Source organism: Nycticebus coucang, chromosome 11 (genome assembly GCF_027406575.1).
Source record: "Nycticebus coucang isolate mNycCou1 chromosome 11, mNycCou1.pri, whole genome shotgun sequence".
NCBI lineage: Eukaryota > Metazoa > Chordata > Mammalia > Primates > Lorisidae > Nycticebus > Nycticebus coucang.
In genome coordinates this window covers 127,092,559-127,110,866 of record NC_069790.1, presented here as the reverse complement: position 1 = coordinate 127,110,866, position 18,308 = coordinate 127,092,559, and the positions used below count along the sequence as shown (strand labels likewise).

The window sequence follows — 18,308 nt, the reverse complement described above, 5'->3', positions numbered from 1 at the left end:
TCTCATCTTGTGCTTTCCTTTTTTTGTGCTTCCTTCCCATTTCTTTATTTTAGTTTAGTTTTATGTTATTCTCAAGTAATGGGGAGAATACTCACTGTTTTAAGTTCTTCAAACTTTACAAAAACTATAGATCTGCGTATCTCTAATTATCGACCTCAAGAATAATGCTAATTCTCTTGTCTTAGAAAAACACTTAAGAATATCTGATTTCTCCCCCATTTTATAAAGGGGCAGGGGAAGCCCTAACGCAGCTCCTGGTTGCCTTGATAAAATGTGTGTCTTGGGCAGCAAGGGTGGCGGGTTCAAACACGGCCCCGGCCAAACTGCAACAAAAAAAAATCCAGGCATTGTGGGGGCACCTGTAGTCCCAGCTACTTGGGAGGCTGAAGCAAGAGAATCACCTAAGCCCAAGAGTTGGAGGTTGCTGTGAGCTGTGATGCCACGGCACTCTACCGAGGGCGACAAAGTGAGACTCTGTCTCTAAAAAGAAAAAAAAGAACAGAATAAAATGTGTGTCTTTAATAGAGTCTGTGTTAAATACCTGGAAAAAAGGACAAAGTGTAAGAAAGCCCAGACCCTGAAGCTACCGGGGCAGTGTGCGTGAGAAGAAAATTTGGGGGCAGGTTTGAAGGCATTGACTGAAATGGCCAAAAAATATGTTGATGAGGGATTGTAGGATTTATTCAGATACATTTTAATACAAAAAACCTCAGTCAGATTTCACTGAAATTTGAATTGGGGAAGCCAATTACATCATGAAATTGTGGAAAATCTTCTTACATTGTGCTGGCTGTGCTCTGCCTGCTTGCTTTAATGTCTGGAGATAAATGATAAGGAGACAATCTCCATTTCTCTAAGCACCACGCGGGACCCTGGGCCCTCCCTTCCTCATCACTTTTATTGAACATAGCAGTTTGCCCAGGACCACACGTTGAAAATTGCTGAAGATAAACATTGTATTTTAAATTACTCCAGGCAAGCAGGCAGACTGAAAAAAAAAAATCATTTGAACAAATTGAAAACTGAAATGTTGATATCAGATATTAAATTAATGTAAGTGAGATTGAAACAATATCTAATTAAAATAATTTGAAAAATGACTTGGAAATTGAAGCTGACATTAGCTTTTACCAGCCTGTCATTATTATTACGATGCAGCCAGCTCGGATTTTCACTGAAGCCCTGCCCACTGGCAGAATTCACAGGAGACCCGCAGATAAAAGTCTCATTTATTTACCCTGTTACAGCTGGAAAACAAGGCCCACAGATCCTTTCTTGGCACCCTGAGGCGTACGGTTTGACAAATTGACCTTTCAGTTTCCAAGGAGAAAATGCCTTTCAGATGCTCAGCCCAACGTGCACTTTGCATTTGAAGCTGGGTCCTGTTTAGAGCCTCCATGCCATACAGGCCGTTAATAGGAAGCAGAGGTTTGGAATGACAGAGCGAGAGAAACGGCTGGTCTCACAGCTGTGGGAGTCGTGCAGTGTACAGGATGCATGGTGGTCATCCTGCTGCAGGATCCTCCACAAGGCAGGAAGACACACCCGAGCCCGGGGTCCTGAGGGTCCTGCGAGGACACCTGTGAGGCTGGGTGCTGCGTCTATGGTGCAGGCGGCCAGAGTGAGGAGCTGCCAGTCAACGGTGAGGCCGGCACCTCTCCGGATGCATCTGGGATGGCTCTAATGATACACTCACGCTGCTGTGACATCTGCTTCCAGAACTATCCTCAGGTCTCAGTCTTACTGGTAAAAGATAATCAGAGAAAAGCAGTTTAAACCAAATGCATCTTCCTGATGCCTGAGAAATGGCCTCTAGCTCAGAAGACCTGGCTTCCTTCCCCCAGCCCCTGTTTTCCAACTGTAGCACTGGTCAGAGGCCAGCAGTCGGAAGGCTCAAAAAGAAGTAACTGGGAGTGGTAACAATTAGCCACTGAGCCCTGTGGGGAGCCGGGAGCCATTCGAGGGCTGCGCCTCAGACCCAGCCCTGCTCCCAGGACATTCTGCACATAGGTTGCCCACAGGCAGTGCAGCTGGGGATGAAGGGGCACCCAGTGTCCTCACCAGAGGCACCATGCAAAGGGAAGGTAGAAGTGTTAGGGCAAATTCCATTAAAAAAAGGAATAATTAGCAATTTTATGTACACATTTGGTTTTAGTTATCTTTTGTATAATGTAAAATCATTAGGTTATTTTATATTTAGCTTCCTCTGAGGTTTTTCTCAAACCTGAATTAAAGCTAATTTTTCTTTCATAAGCATAAAGCAGTTGAAGGTAGGGTAGAGGAGCCTCAGAAGATGCTGAAAGAAACAGATATTAGGATTGACCTCATTTGGAAAACAGTAACAAAATGCTGAAATAGGATGATGCAGACACACAATTTTAAACATATCAGGTATCTGGCAATAATGAAATTCTTAGAGACCCCACAGTAAGCGAAAGCTGAAACACAGGGACAAAAGTGGATTACTGACTTCAACACTTACACTGAGAATATTTTCCAAACAGGTGTGAACTTGAACTTTAACATTCATGAAGTTTTAGGACATGCCTAATATGTTACAGCTTATTAAAGATCTGCAACGTGCAGCCAGGGTCCCAGCGTCACGGCAGGCTGAGATGAACTGAAAACCACCCTCCCCATCAGCCCCCACCTGCCCTGGAAGAGGACAAATTGCCTGTATTCAACATTGTACTGGTTGGGGTGGGGGGGGTTGCAGCATTTGCCCTCAGGGCACTAGCCACAAGCAGGCCCATAATATCTCAAGCAAAGAATTTACCTTAAAATGATCCCAATCTGGGAACAGACCTACAGATTCCTGGCAGAAAGAAATGAGAACCCTGTCTAAAGGAATCTTACCCACCTCCCCAGTCTCAAAGAATACTCGCAAGTAAAATATCAAGAAGAATGTAAAATTTCAAAACCTACTAGGGAACAGAGAACCATGGCAAAAGTCAACTGAAAGGATGGACAGCAAAATGAAACTTCAGATATTGTAGAACATAGTTTAGTCTTTTCATATGTTTAAATAATGGTTCTCAACCTGTGGCTCATGACTGGTTTAGGAACATTAGAGGAAGCTACATATAGCCTAAAGCTCAAGTGTTAAAAATGAACACAGATTTTTGGAAAAAATGCATTACAAATAAAAGATATAATAATAGAAAATTTAAACTTAAGAGAGGAACTTAATAGTAGATTTGATATCAATGAAGAAGGAATTATTGAACTAAAAGGTAAAACCAAAGAAAATTTTCAGAATACAGTCTACCGAGAGACAAAGAAATAAAAAATGTGAAATAAGGCTGGAGTCACAGAAGAGCAGGTAAATCTCTTACACCCTTGACAGGAGCTCCAGAAGAGAGTGGTGGTACAAAGGTGATCTTTGAAGATGTAATGGTTGAAGAAATTTCCATCACTGATGTAAGCGCTGATTCTCAGATTCAACAAGCTCAGTGGAACAAGGAAGTAGGAAAAATCCACATGTAGATTCATGACAGGGAAACTAAAAAGCACCAAAGACAAAGATAATCCGGAAAGCATTTAAGAAGAAAAGATACCTAGAAAAGAACAACAGTTCGACTCAGCTGATTTCTCAGCAGAAGACAAAATAACGTCTGTATATTGCCGATGAGAAAATGTCATCAGCCTAGAACTAGATACCAAGTAAAAAAATGTTTTAATAATGAAGTTTAACTTTTAGAAAGGTTTAAATAAAGGTAATTTGGAAAAATCATGGTTTGTGACTAATATATCTTCATTTGGTTTAATTCTAAAAAATTTATTATGAGCAAAAGAGAATGATATCATGAGATCTGAAATGTAGAAGGACTAATGAGCAAAGAAAACCAACTATATGATGCAGCTAAACAAAATGATGTCTCAGGAGTCTGAAATAAGACAGAACTAAAACAGTGAGCATGAAAACAGTCATGTTAAAAATGAGATGAGGGTAATGGAGGTTAAAGTGTCTCAAGATCTTCCTAGCATTAGAGAGCATATTAGTGTGAGAGCTTGTTAGACATGACTATCCAAATCTCTGGGGCAACAGCTAAAAATTAAAAACAGAGTACAGATATATAATATGTGTATGTGGTTTATAGGAGACAAAGAGACACACAAAGACATAGCAAAAAGATACCATAACCAAAGCAAATACTAATTAAAGCAAAGTTAAAGCAGCTATACTGAGAGCAGACTTTAATGGGAAGTCTGTTTTAACCGTCAGAGGAAGGAAACAGCAGTCCGGGCAGACACGCTGTGGACCTGATCTCAAACTCTAGGAGAGGAACAGACAGAGCCGTGTGGACAGACAGACAAATCCATGCTCATAGTGAGATGTTTTACACATCACACAGTAAATGAGAAATTAGAAAAAAAAATCAGAAACGGCACCGAAGATTTTAACAACGTGAGTATCAAGCCAGAATCCAATGGGCAGACAGAGAACTGTGTGTGTGGGGGGTTTTGTTTGTTTGTTTTTTGAGACAGAGTCTCACTATGTCACCCTCGGTAGAGTGCTGTGGCATCACAGCTCACACCAACCTCAAACTCTTGGGCTTAAGCGATTCTCTTGCCTCAGCCTCCCAAGTAGCTGGGACTACAGGCGCCTGCCACAGTGCCTGGCTATTTTTTTTGTTGTAGTTGTCATTGTTGTTTAGCAGGCCCAGGCAGGATTTGAACCCACCAGCTCTGGTATATGTGGCCAGCACCCTAACGGCTGAGCTACGGGCGCTGAGTTGTGTGTGTTCTTTTCAAACATGCAGAGAACGTCTACATAAATTGATACTTCACAAATGCACCCTGAGACGCAGTGCCATGGCATTACCAACACGGGTAGCAGAAACACTAAGTGTCTGGAAAGTACAAAGTATTTCTAAGGAATACTGGGTCAAAGAAGAAATCATAATGACAATTTAAAAATATATAATGAAACACTGTTAACAAGTGTGATGAAAATGTGTCAAACGGTCTATAAAACCAGTGAATGGTGCCCCACGATCACATTAATGTACACAGCTATGATTTAATAATAAAATAGATATATATAACAAAACAATTCATGCTGTAACACTAGAAAGGTAATTAACGTAATCTACCACATCAATAGATGAAAAAGATAAAAATTATTTTCATTTTGATACAGGTTAAAACATTTGCTAAAATTTAACATACCTTCATAACAAACAGGTTTGATAAAGTAGGACTAGTTCTTAAGTAGATTTTAAAAACTTCTACTCAAACTTTGTACTTCATAGTGAAGCACTGAAAACCTCCCTTTAACATCAGAAAGAAGACAAAGATGTGGTGTGCCACCCCCAGTAAACCTTCTGGGGGGGTCCAACGGTACCAGGTAAAGCAGGGAAAAGAAATGAAAGGTCCCTCCACATTAAGGTGAATTGTTTTTAAAGGTAGATTTAGAATAGAAGCAGCAAATCTGACATTACTTTCAGGCAATCTCACTCTCTACTCAGAAAAAACAAAAGAATATCCAGATAAATTAAAAGAATTAGATAGTTTAGGAAGGTTGTTGTATATAATATCATGTGCAAAAATCAGTTGCCTTTCTATACTTAGGGAAAGCATTAGAAAATTCAGTTTAAACAATGATAATCATTTATTAGCCAATACCATCAAAAATATAAAGTAACACGCATAACACATTGTTAAAATGTAGGTATCTACCCAAAGTAATCTAAAGATTTAATGCAATCCCCATTAAAATTCCAACGTCGTACTTTGAAGATCTTGAAAAAACAGCTCTGCATTTCATGTAGACCCAGAAAAAAGCCTGATAGTCAATGTAATTCTAAGAAATAAAAATCAATCTAGGGCACCATGAACCAGACTTCAGGTTATACTACAAGTCTATAGTGATCAAAACAGCATGGTACTGGCACAAAAATAGATACCAGACCTATAGGAACAGAACAGAGAACTTAGAGATGAAACCAGCCTCTTACCACCATCTGATCTTTGGTAAAGCAAACAAAAGCATTAACTGGGGCAAAGAATCCCTATTCAATAGATGGTGCTGGGAGATCTGGTCAGCCATATGGAACAGACTGAAACTGGACCTGTGCCCCTCGCCACTTAACAAAAATTAACTCATGATGGATACAAGACTTTAATCTAAGACACAAAACTGTGAAAGCTCTAAAGAAAGGGTGTGAAAAACTCTTAATGATATCAGCTTGGGAAAGAATTTATGGAGAAGACTCCAAAGGCAATACAGCAACAGCAAAAATAAATAAACAGGACCTGATCAAGTTAAAAAGCTTCTGCACAGCTCAGGACACAAAAAAGCACAGAGCCGGGCTTCAGAGGGGAGAAGATATTCGCATGCTATGAATCCAACAATGGCTTGGGGACCAGAATATACAAAAAATGCAAGCAAATGACTCCATTAAAAACAGGGCAAGAGACACGAACAGAATCTTTTCTCAGGAGGACAGACGAATGCCCAACAGACACATCAAAAAAACCCTCATCGTTCCTTAATCATCAGAGAAACACAAATCAAAACCACGCTGAGGTACCATCTGACCCAGCGAGAACAGCCCACCTCACAAGGCCCCAAGGCAGCAGACGCTGGTGTGTGGAGGGAGGAGGGGAGGCTCCCGCACTGTTGGTGGGACGGCAAACTGGCACAGCCTTCGTGGGAAGAAGTAAGAGTAGACCTTCCATTTAGTTGGCCATCCCCTTCCTAGGCATCTACCCAGAAGAAAAAAAGTCATCTTATCATATTGACACTTACAGTCAAATGTTTACAGCAGCCTAATTCACAGCTGCAAGGACATGGGAGCAAAATCTCGTGGAGGACCATTCAGTCACGGGAAAGACGGAGATTTTGAATCTTTTGTAACAACCCGGATGGATTTGGAGAACACTCTCCTAAGTGAAATATCACAAGAATGGAAAAACAAGCCTCACAGGTGCTCAAAACTAAATTGAAACTAGCAGATTAACAACTATCTGCTGGCTTGAGAGAGAAAAACTCAGTTAAATTCAAGAAAGTGGGGACGGGAGAGGATTCGGCAAGTTCCCAAAGGCAGCAATGCACAGGTGCGTGCCATGTGGCACACCTCCCTGTGAGGACGCAACCCGGACCAGGACTTTACCTTACAAGTGAAAACAATGTAGCCTAATCATGTGGGTCCACATGTAATCTGAAATTTTAAAAAATAAACAACTAAATATGGCCAGCAAATGAACAAATAAATAAATAAAATATGGAAGACATTTATGGGGAAAATTATAAAACTTTATGGAAAAATGTTAAAGCAGACCTAAGTAAAAGAGGACATTTACATGTTCACAGATTGAGAATAATGGTATTTATTCTCCCAAACCTCTAGATTCAATAAAATTTTAACAAAACTTCTGGAAGATTTGTTTGTTTATTTTCAGGGTTAACAAGCTGAACCTAAAATGTATCAATAAGTCCAAAAAGTCACAGTAGCCAGAACACTCTGCAAGGGCATCCCGGTGGGGCAGCTGCCCTGGAGTGCAGGAGCCCACACTGAGGGAGGTGACAGTGACACCGTGCAGGGAGTGACCGGCCCACACAGCGGGGACGCAGAGTAAAACCTCAGAAGTGACAGTTGACACTGCAGGTCAGTGGGAAAGGTGGCCCACAGCATGCATTGTGCTGGTAAACTGGGTTTTCAGTTAGAAAAAAAGTGACATTACCCCTACCTCAAATCACATTCTATAGATGGAAGGCTTACATGTGAAGGGCAAAAGTTAAATCCTTTAGGGAAAAAAAGTACAGCATTATATCTTTATGATCTTGTCTAGGAGAAGAGAACTTTTTAAACAAGACACCAGACGTGCAGACCTTAGAGGAGATTATTACTTAGATGATGTTAAAATCAAGAAACTTAGAAAGCCAGACCACAAACTGAGGTGAAATAGTTGTGGCACAACAGACTGACGACAGTTTGGCATGCAGAGCGTTGAGAGAACTCCCACAAAGCAGTGACAAAAACGAAATCATCCAATAGAGAAAATGGGCAAAAAGCACAAAATTGTTATATAAGAAGCATCAATGTGAATAAACATGTAAGATGCTCGAACTCAAGGCTGTCAAAGACCCACCAGCTGAAAGCCTGGGGAGATTCAAGGTCGCGTCTGACAAACAATGAGCCATCCTCCTGCGGATGGCGGACGCACAAATCGACAGTCAGTCTGGGCATCCACCTCCCAGTGACTCCAGGAGGGGGTTCCCCGAGCCTGGACACAGGTATGAGAATGTTCCTGGCAGGACTGCGGGAGGTAGGCAGGAAAAACAAACAACCCAATTGCCCCCTGATCAGACAATTAAATGGAAAACTCAATTATGATGTACTGTTTGTAAATAACGTGAACACAGAGCAATGAAACTGTGTGAGCCACAGCACCATGAAATCCAAGTCTGAGTCTTAGAAATGTAGAATTAGGCAAGAGAATGCACATAGGCGGAGGTCTGAGTGTGTGTGCTGTGTCTTCTTACTCGAGTGTGGTGTTTAGGGACATATAGACATACAAAAAAGTTTTCAGAGAATAAGAAAAGATCAACCCAGAATTCAGCCAAGTCATTGCCTTTGGCGGGACAGGAAGCACTAACAGCAACTGGCAGATGGAGTTTTAACATTTTATCTTTCTCAGAGAGTCACATACTATATATTATGTTTGCTGTCCTATTCTTTATAACCACACATTATTTTATATTCTTTGGTATCTGCCTAATATTGTAATTAAATATAAACACAAAATGTTAATGTTTTTTGAATTATAAATTTACAAAAGGAATTCAACCAGCAAGAGAAATTCATCATGAGTTAGAAAGGGATGTCCTTTCCAGGAAACTGTGATGAGTATATTTAGTAAAATAATGCATAGTACGCATATGTCAATAAATAAACATGTATTTTATTTACCCAAGAGCTTTCTTTTCTAACCAGGGTGAGACTTTGGTCATTGCATTGTTATTACCTGAGGTGATTAACACGTTTTAGATCTTGTTAAGTAGAATCGATCATTCCCAAAATGTGTACAAGTTACAGGTGAAATGGACGTGCATAGCATGACCAGGTACACTCGACCAGGAGCAGCACCTTCAACTCTTGAGAAGCGATACATAGATAATGTCTCTTAAAAATGTGTACACGTTTTTTGGCACCCCTGTGTGTACACGTGTGTGTAAATTTAAATTGTAATACTCAAGTCATGTTTGCTGCATTTACAAGAGATAAAAGATACAGTATATAAAATAACAAACATTAGAATATATTGAGTATTACAATTTTAATACAGTTTTTTCCTTTCTTAAAACGTGTATACATGTGTTTGGCACCCTCTGTACATATATTTTTTAGGGACAGAGTCTTGCTCTGTCCTCTGGGCTGGAGTGCAGTGTCATCATCACAGCTCACAGCAACCTCCAACTCCTGGGCTCAAGGGATCCTCCTGCCTTGGCCCCCTCCCTGACTAGCTGGGACTATAGCACGCACCACCACGCATGGATTTTTTTTTTTTTTTTTTTTTGCTATGCTGCCCAGGCTTGGTTCAAACTCCTGGCCCCTAGTGATTCTCCTGCCTCAGCCTCCCGAAGTGCAGAGATTACAAATGTGAGCCACCCGTCCTGCCACTGCATTGTCTTAAATTTCTGAAGTGGCATCTTTCAAACTGGAGATGAGTGGAGGAACTGTTTCACTCCTAGAGGGGAGTTCTGTGTGGAGCCACTACTTCGCCACTGCCTCCAACCCCCCTTTAGGTGGTCAGGCACATCCCACATCCACAGTGACACAGGGACACTCCTCCTCACCCAGCCACCTCCTGCACAGGCTCTTCCTGGGTCCCTCTGCCCCAGCATCCTGGCAACCAGATGAAAAGAGAAAAGAGAGTCGATGAACAGCCTGTTTCCAGCAAGGATGGGCTGGGGGATCTCTTTTCCCATCATTAGAATTAAGCTTTAAATGATGTCTCTGGTTTTAGTAAATAATTGTCAAGAAAGCAGTTACGTTCCAGGGTTATTTTAATTCTTTCTGACAGTTAGTGAAATGAAATACCAACGTTGTGGCAACATGCTGCTCTTAGATGACTTGATGTGGAATGAGCAACATCAAAACATTTCCTCATGTTGTGCTCTTGCCAAGCAGTGGATCACAACACGTCACAGGAACATGTCCCCGCTGCCGGGCACATCGCAGGCAGCACACACGTGTGCCCTCCACATGCCATCTCCGGCTGTGTTTCGACACAGTCAGCTGTGCGTGTGTTTGCTTTGCATACAAACTGCCGAGTTACGTGGAGCCTGCAGGCGGGGGCAGCCCAGTGTAGCTACATGGGAAGGCATTTGCGTGATCTTGAGCCTAAGCCATGGGGGTGCCCTACATCAGAAGAGGACCAGGATGCTCTTCATGGGGCATCCTCACAGGTCTGCCTCCTGTTGATGCTTTGGTTCAAACACTAGAGCTGTGGGTATGGAGGGTGTGGCCGGCAGCACCCTGAGCTCTGGCAGTGGCTCTAGAGAGGACATCAGTGGTGCCACAGTCTTGGTGACAGCGAGGAACCACACTGAGCCTGGCGGGGGGTCTGCTGGTTCATCCTGTGGGTCTCGCACTCACTGCTCCACAGATGCTCACTAAGAACAGTTCCAGCCCTGTCCTAAGCTCCAGGGCAGAAACCTGCTCTTGTTGAAAGTACCAGTGAAAACCAGATAACAAGCAAGTGTTTAATATACGTCATGTCAGATGCTGATAGAAGTTTGTGGGAGGACACAAGGCGGGTTACAGGGCTAAGGGGCACAGGTGCCCTGCCCTGTGGAGTGAGAGAGTGGAGCCCTGCACAGCTGGGGGGCCTGCAGCAGGCACCTGCCAAGCAGGGCTGCATCTTGACAGCAGCAGGAACCCCACTCACATGACCTCCTGGGGTTCTCAACAGGGCAATCCCAGGTCAGCACCCTGTACCTCTAAGGCCTTCCTTTGTGATGAAATCCTCCTTGGGGAGACCTGGAAGCCACCCCCTGCACCCTCCAGCTGTCCGGGTGACATCTGCCTCCCCGCAGGCCACACCTCAGGCCCTCCTGCTGCCCACACACCAAGTGGCCTTCCCCTCCTGGGGCCACAGCTCAGTGTCCCAAAGTGAACACAGATCTGACTCTCAGCTTCTAGACCTTTCTAACAAAGGGGGACTTAGCTGCCTGCACAGCCTTGCAGCTCAGTAAGCCCTTGCTAGGGAACTTTGTTTCTCGGGAAAGATGGATGAGTCCTTGCATTTGATTCTTAACAGAAATGTTAGAGGAGCTGGACCCAGGGAACCATAGTCTTCTCTGGAAGCCTCAGACCCCAGCTGAGCCCCAAATCCAACAAGGGGACAGGCCTGGTGTCTCCCCCACCCTGCCTGTGACCTGGCACAGCCCAGCCCACCTGTAAGACACCCCTCCTCCTGAATTAGTGCCCCCAGCTGTGCAGGGAGGGCTGGGTTGTTTGAGTGTGTTCAGCTATACTGGGCTTCGCTTCCCAAACCTGAGTAGACAGAGTCCCATCTTAAGGCTCCAGCCACCTTCAGCCGGGAACAGTCACACACCCAGGCCCCGTCCTTTTTGGAAAATGCCCCTGTGGAAAGAGAATGGGCTGCAGTTATTCAGCCATGCATTCAACAGGGACCACGATCAACCCTGGGACCAGGGGTGGGGGTTGTCTCAGGAATCGGGCCTCCTCCTTCCCTGGGCTGGGTTGGCAGCTCCCACAGGAGCCTGGGAGTCCACACCTCCCCTGGCTCCACCTCCTGACATGCAGGTGGGGCCTGCGGACCCTGCCCGCTGCCTTTTCTTTATTTCTCATCCGTGCCCCTTTCCTGAGCAATGTCCTCTGAGGGGAATTGGTGCAGTGGGGTGGCCTGTACACGCCATGCAACCAGTGGCTGCCCACCTCAGCTTGGGGATCCTACCGGAGAGCCCCCAGTTTCCCAGAAACCTGCTGTGGCTCCCTCCATCGAGCCTCTGGGTGTGGACGTGCGGCACAGTGGAGGTGGCTCCATCAAGGGGGCTGCGGGTGAGCCGCCCACCCGACCTGGAGCAGTAGCTTCTGCTCATCCGGAGCCAGGCTCCACACTGAAGGGACAGAAGCATCCAGAGGGAGTCGGGCTCGCAGGTGACAGATTCACCCAGCCACCCGCTCTGTCTCTGTCTAATGAAGCAAAGCCATTACGTCGTCCCCATGGCAATTTAGATTACAGAAGAGACTTCTGCACATTCTTTCAGGTTAAAATAGCGGAATAAAGGGAGTAGGCAAAATCGTTGCGCTGTAGCTATGTGCTTAATTATATGGAATGCTGCATAAATTGTCAAGTGCAAAGAATTAGTCTGATAAATTAAAATACTAATTAAATAGGCTATTGCAGAGTTTTGAGAACATTATAAGGTTCCGCTTCTTCAGGTAATTTGCATATCCTTCATCTAGTGAATTTAATTTTAAAGGACTTTTTTGTGTGTGTTTGGAAACCCTTTTTGTCTCCCATGAAGATAAAAATGAGCTTTATATGTTGCTCTTGGCCTTTGTTACTGTGTCTCTGCACCCGGGCCTGCCTACTGTGGTCATGTGCACCAACTCATCTTTGAGTCCAGAACCTAGTTGAAAAAAAGGGCTGAGGGCTGGGATTTGACTGAACATTCGGCTGAGGCAAAACTCCTATCCCCAGAAAATGCATCAGCAGAAGCATGGAAACAGCAGCATCATCCTGGAGTCACACAAGGAAGAAAGTGGTGGGCGTCCCAAGTTTCCACTGGCCTTAGATACTGACTCCAGAGAGAGAGCAGGTGTGAGCAGAAGGTTACAGCCAGAGGGGGCGTCCCGGCCTGACACGCGCTCCTGACTCCCTGGTGCAGGGCATCAGACAGCACCATGCCCAGGCCAGGAAGCATGAGGAAACCCATGTGCACATCCAGGGAACTCTGAGAAATATTCTAGAACAACAAGAATGTGGGAGGAATGTTGCAAAGGAAGTCCCAGGATGGGCTCGGACTCACAGAAGATGCTGAAGTCAACTAGCTGTTGTTTTTCTTCTAGGGATATTTGAGAGAAAGAGGACAAAGAGAGCAAAGGAAGAGGGGGAGGGCAGGGGAGAGGGAGGGAAGAGAGAGAGGAAGGAGCGGGGAGGGGAGGACAGAGGAGCACACAGAAGGGCCAGGCTACCACCAATAAATGCACAGTGTTTGCCCTGCTAGGAAAAGGCAAAGCCTCACAGCTTCTCTGTTTATTGCCACCAAAGAGAAATTTCTGAAAGTAACCGAAGCCCAGACAATAGGTGGCAGAGGAGCATGAAGCCGCAGCAAGTCAGTGTCCATCCCACAGATGCCGAGCCACTCCGAGGGGCCCAAGGAGCTTGCACATGTGATCACCACGCGGTCACCATCTCCAAGGAAGTTTCTCTGTGAAGAGCTGGAAAACGGGGTATCCTGTATTCTGGAATCTGGACTCTGTCCTTTCTGAGAAGTCAAGCACCAGTGCAGGGCCTGCAAGCTTTCCAGATGACCACGGGGTTTCCAGATGACCACAGGCTTTCCAGATGACTGCGGGCTTTCTAGATGACCATGGGCTTTCCAGATGACCACGGGCTTTCCAGATGACCATGAGGTTTCCAGATGATCACGGGCTTTCCAGATGACCATGAGGTTTCCAGATGAGCACAGGCTTTCCAGATGACCACAGTGTTTCCAGATGACCCTGGGCTTTCCAGATGACCCAGGGCTTTCCAAATGACCACAGAGTTTCCAGATGATCACGGGCTTTCAAGATGACCATGGGCTTTCCAGATGACCACAGGGTTTCCAGATGACCATGGGCTTTCCAGATGACCACAGACTTTCCAGATGACCATGGTATTTCCAGATGACCACAGGCTTTCCAGATAACCATGAGGTTTCCAGAAGCAAGTGAGATGCTGGGACCTGGCTCCGTCCTGGGTGTGCACACCAGGCCCTCTTGGGGTCCTTCTGCGAAGGTGTCAGGGGGGAGCCACTCAGCCATGATGCTTGTCCTAACCAGGGTGTGTGGCACTCCTGAGGGCCTCCCACAAAAGAGGAAGGGAGGTGGATGCGGTGGCACACTGCTGGGTGGACTCACCGCCCTTGGCACACAAAAAGCCACAGAGCAAAAGGCCGCTACATGCAGATTTGAAAGGCGCTCACTGACTCACAGCACAGGGGACTGTCGGGTCTGCCCTTTAGGTGCAAGTGAAGAGGTCGACTTACAACAGGCTTGTTAGCATCCTTGATTTGGGTTGAAGGTGCCACAGGGTTGTAGGAGGGGGCAGGTGCAGATCAGACATCCACAGAAGGACAGGTCCAGGTGGAGAACTGGCCAAGGCACACAGTGAAGGCCTGGAGGTGATGGCGCCTGCTCAGCTGGGCCCTCCCACCTGTGGAGCAGGCCATGCGTCCTGGACAGCACCAGGGAGACAGGGCCCCACAGCTGCAGCAACCCCCACCTGGAGTGGTTCTTCCTCTTAGAGGAGAAGGACACTGGCCATCGCCTCCCCTGCTCGTTGCCTCCACAGCATGACGGCGAATGAGTGAAGGAGGGGACAAAGGAGCCAGAGGGAGGACCAGAGGGGCCAGCCCTGCATTTCTTCTCAAAAGTCTGGAAGGGGTATGAAGCAAGTGAAGCTCTAGCCCCCTCCCTCAGGAGGCAGTGGGAGGCAGCAACTCCAGCTGAGGAGAGGGGCTGCTCGGCCACCTTCCCATCATGGGGCAAGAGCAGGCCCAGGGGTCCTGTGAGGAGGAAGACTGGGTATCTACTCAGCTAGGACAGAGTTGCAGGGGAAGGCTCTAGCTGATGTTTAAGCTCTGAAGAGTGAGCTGATGTGCAGATTAATGGCGAGAGTTGGAGGCAATGGGGCCGCAGACACAGCACCTCCTGCCACACACGAGGAGGACATGTGGATTAACCGTGTGCCAGGCACGGCCACAGAGGCTCTGGCAGAGTCCTCACAGCCCCAAAGAAAGTGAGCACAGAGATTAACAGCTTTCGTAAGGGAAACTGAGGCATCTTGCTCCAGAGCAGACCAACAAGCCAGTCCCGACAACTGTCTCAGGAAAGCAGGGTCACAAAGGCTTTAAGCATGAAACAGACAGATGTAGTGAGAATAAGGGGCCTGGCTCGCCTATCTGTGCAAAGTTTTGGGAACAGTGGCTGTAGAAGATTTGTGTCGTTCTAAGGGAAAAAGAGGTGGTCAGTCCATAAAACAATGCAGTTGTGAAGCCCACCAGCCCTTGCTATAGGACGTGGACATAGGCATGGGGACCCTGCAGCCACATGGCCCCTGGGCTCCTGGTGGCCTGGGGGGGGCTGCAGTGTGTGTGTAGCTGGGCAGCGGAGAGTCCAGTCCCTAGGAACACATGATAGAAACCACTTCCTGGTGGCCAGACGAGGGGCTCTGAGCTTAGGCCTGTGCATTTTCCCTGCCCTCCCCTCCTAGGGTGACTTTTCAACATAACGTCAGAGGGGCCCTGACATCCAGACAATGTCAGGTGCCTCCTTGGCTCTGTGGGAAGTCATCGGTGGGAAATGTTTAAGGGGAAGCAGAGGCTCTGCCTCAGGCCTGTGGGTTAGAACTCGCAGGAATCACCACTGCATTTGTACACAAGGTGCTGATGAGGCATGCCTGAGTTCAGGCCTGGGAAAACATGGGGTGTACTTCTGAATCAAGGAAATAAGGTGATTAAAACCTCAGCTTTGGGAGTAAACAAAGTGCGGGGCAGGCAGGACTGGGACAGTTTTGTCCTCAGTGCCAGAAATAATCTTTACTTTTTCAGCAAACACCACCCGGGGGTCACAGCAGGGCCACCATCTGCTGTTGTCAATAAAGTTTTATTGGAAACAACCAGGGCCACCTGGAGGGTGTGGTCTGTGCTCCCTTCGTGCTCTGGGACAGGGCCAGCTGCAGAGTCCTGGGCCTGCCGAGCCTAAGCCTTGCACTGTTCAGCCTTTGTGGCAGTTTGCTGACCCCTGGGTCAAGTGGTTCCACTTATCACTGACTGGTCAGGCTGCCCTTCTCATCTTATGCTAAAACATGCTGCTGCTGGGCACAGGAACTGGGCATTTAAAGCACATTTGCGTGTGCTTCCTGTGTGCCTGCATCCGCTCTCACCCCACCTGCCCTCAGTGCAATAAGAGCATTGAAATCACTCACTTCTGCTCCATCCCTGGGAACGCTGTTCTTTAGTCAGCTGGGTTTACCTCTGTGCCAGCCCCTGCCCTCAACTCTTGTGCTCTACCCCAGGTGGTCTGGGGTCTGCCTGGCGCCTTCCGTGCAGGGTGATCACCTGTGTGTGGAAAATAGTGCCCTTTGTTCAGAGGGAAACACTCCCCACAGCACAGTGAGCAAGCCCTCAGCATGGACATGGCAGCTGGGCCTGGGTCTGTCCGTGTCCCTCTGGAAGATGTAATTTCATTCTCCAAGATTAACGTCTACACAAGAAGAGGTGCAAAGTCTTGCTGTTTTCTTGCTGTGTCGTTTGAAATTAATCACAATTAAAACACACTCTGCATTCATGGAGTTTGCAGTAAAATTGTATTTTTTCTGTTTCCATGGGGACAGGGGCTTTATCCAGAAAAACATTCTTGCAGGATCGCAAGCCAGGGTCCATGTTTTGTGAGGTAGGGAAGGACAGGTGGGTTTGCCCTGTCCGTGCCGGGGTTCCCGAGTCCTCACCCATGGCTGCCCCTGTTGTCGAGTGTAACTCATTCCCTGAATGTCCTCCTCACCTGAGTCAGGAGTGACCTGGACGCAGCTTGGATGGGAGCTAACTTGTTACGGGCTGTTCCTTGTCGAGGTGTGAACAAGAGGGGACCAAGAGGCTCCAGCACTGGCAGCAGGAAACACTTGGCGGCTTTGCCCTCCCAAGAGTCCTTGTCCTGCTTAATGCTGGTGAAGCTTGTTTCCCATTGTTAGATAATAAACAATGGTTACATCTTTGAAGTAAGACATCATAGTCTGCAGAGTGTGTCTGTGGACTCCCCAACATGACAGCATGCTGCGGGTGACGCTGACAGCCCAGCCATGCTTGCGTGAGGCAGCCTGGGGTTAGCGGGGCCCATGCTAAAAAGTAACCCCTGCTCTGACTCACACAGCGGGCAGTTGACACAGTGACTTAGTGGGCAAGAGGCAAGAACTCACGTGTGCCCTGAGGTGATGCCTCTCCACGCTGACCCCTGTACTTCTCAATCTTTCCTCACAGTTGACAACAAAGCCAAACTGCAGGAAGCCTCTGGACTGAGAGTTCTTCAAGCCGGAACCGGGGCGGTGAGTACTGTGAGGTCACGCCCTCCCACTGGGGTCAGCAGCGTGCATCTCGTTTCTGGTGAGGCCTTGGGAGCCGAGACCAGACTGTGGGTTAGTTTAGTGTTGTCTTGATAAGCCGAGAGGCTGGTCTGTTGGAGCCAGATCCGTACTTCTGCTAGTTGGAGATGCTGGTTCACGGTACTGGGCAAATTGGACGATGTCTTAGATCACCTTTGAAATCAGGGAAAGCAGGTGTATATGAGAAAAACAGAGAAGCCTGCAGAAAACATATACTTCCTTCATGTTTTCTAATTGCTAAATTTGTGAAAATGAGTATTTGTAAATGAGAAATTGTTCTTTCCTTCTGGGATTCACTGGGGCATACTTTTCTATCTTTGTTACTTAAAGACATATTTGGGGAAAGGCGACATAAAAGAACAAAAACTTCCATAATATAATTTAGAGCCTATCAAAGCCCCGCTGTGTCCAAACATGGCCGTGTTGCTATCAGAAAGAGGTGCTCGAGCAAACTCGGGGAGCAGTCACAGGCGAGGGCGCTCACCTGGGAGCCAGCCGTGCTGATGGCATGACCCACTGCAGGGTTTAATGAGCTGTGCTCAGAGCACCAGGCGCTTTCCTCTCAGGAGGGGTGTGTCCCCACTCAGAAGTCAGCGTGCACTGAAACCGATCCATGCACTCTTGTCTGAAACCTCAGATTTCACAGCACTAGTCATTAAAGGCAATTAACTGTCAGGTGTGGCTGCTGGTGGGCGCTGCACAGCAGAGGTGCCCCAAGTGGGAACCACTTGAGGATGAGCTGTGCTCTGGGGAAATCTCACCAGCCCTGATCTGGACTCCAGCAACAGCCTTGAGCAATCTGTGCTTCAAAAACGCTGGGTTTCGGTTAAATAGTGGGCAGAGCAGCAGGGAAACCAACCAGTTACCAAACCGAACTTGTAAGAAGCACATGAGGCACCTGACAGACACAGGTGTCCGGGTTCCTCCGTGCCGTCTGGGCTCTGCTGCCTTCATGGAGTATTTGG

At 46.8% G+C, this 18,308-nt stretch overlaps 1 protein-coding gene across 4 annotated transcripts in view; it reads left to right on the top strand.

Moving 5' to 3' along the window:
• Positions 1 to 18,308, top strand: part of PTPRN2 (protein tyrosine phosphatase receptor type N2) — an 834,764-nt gene that overhangs the window by 530,626 nt on the left and 285,830 nt on the right. For all 4 annotated transcript variants that reach the window (XM_053609608.1, XM_053609611.1, XM_053609607.1 and 1 more), the window contains one exon: positions 17,222 to 17,286. In XM_053609608.1, the coding sequence (XP_053465583.1) occupies positions 17,222 to 17,286 (65 nt within the window). The remainder of the gene's footprint in view (positions 1 to 17,221; positions 17,287 to 18,308) is intronic.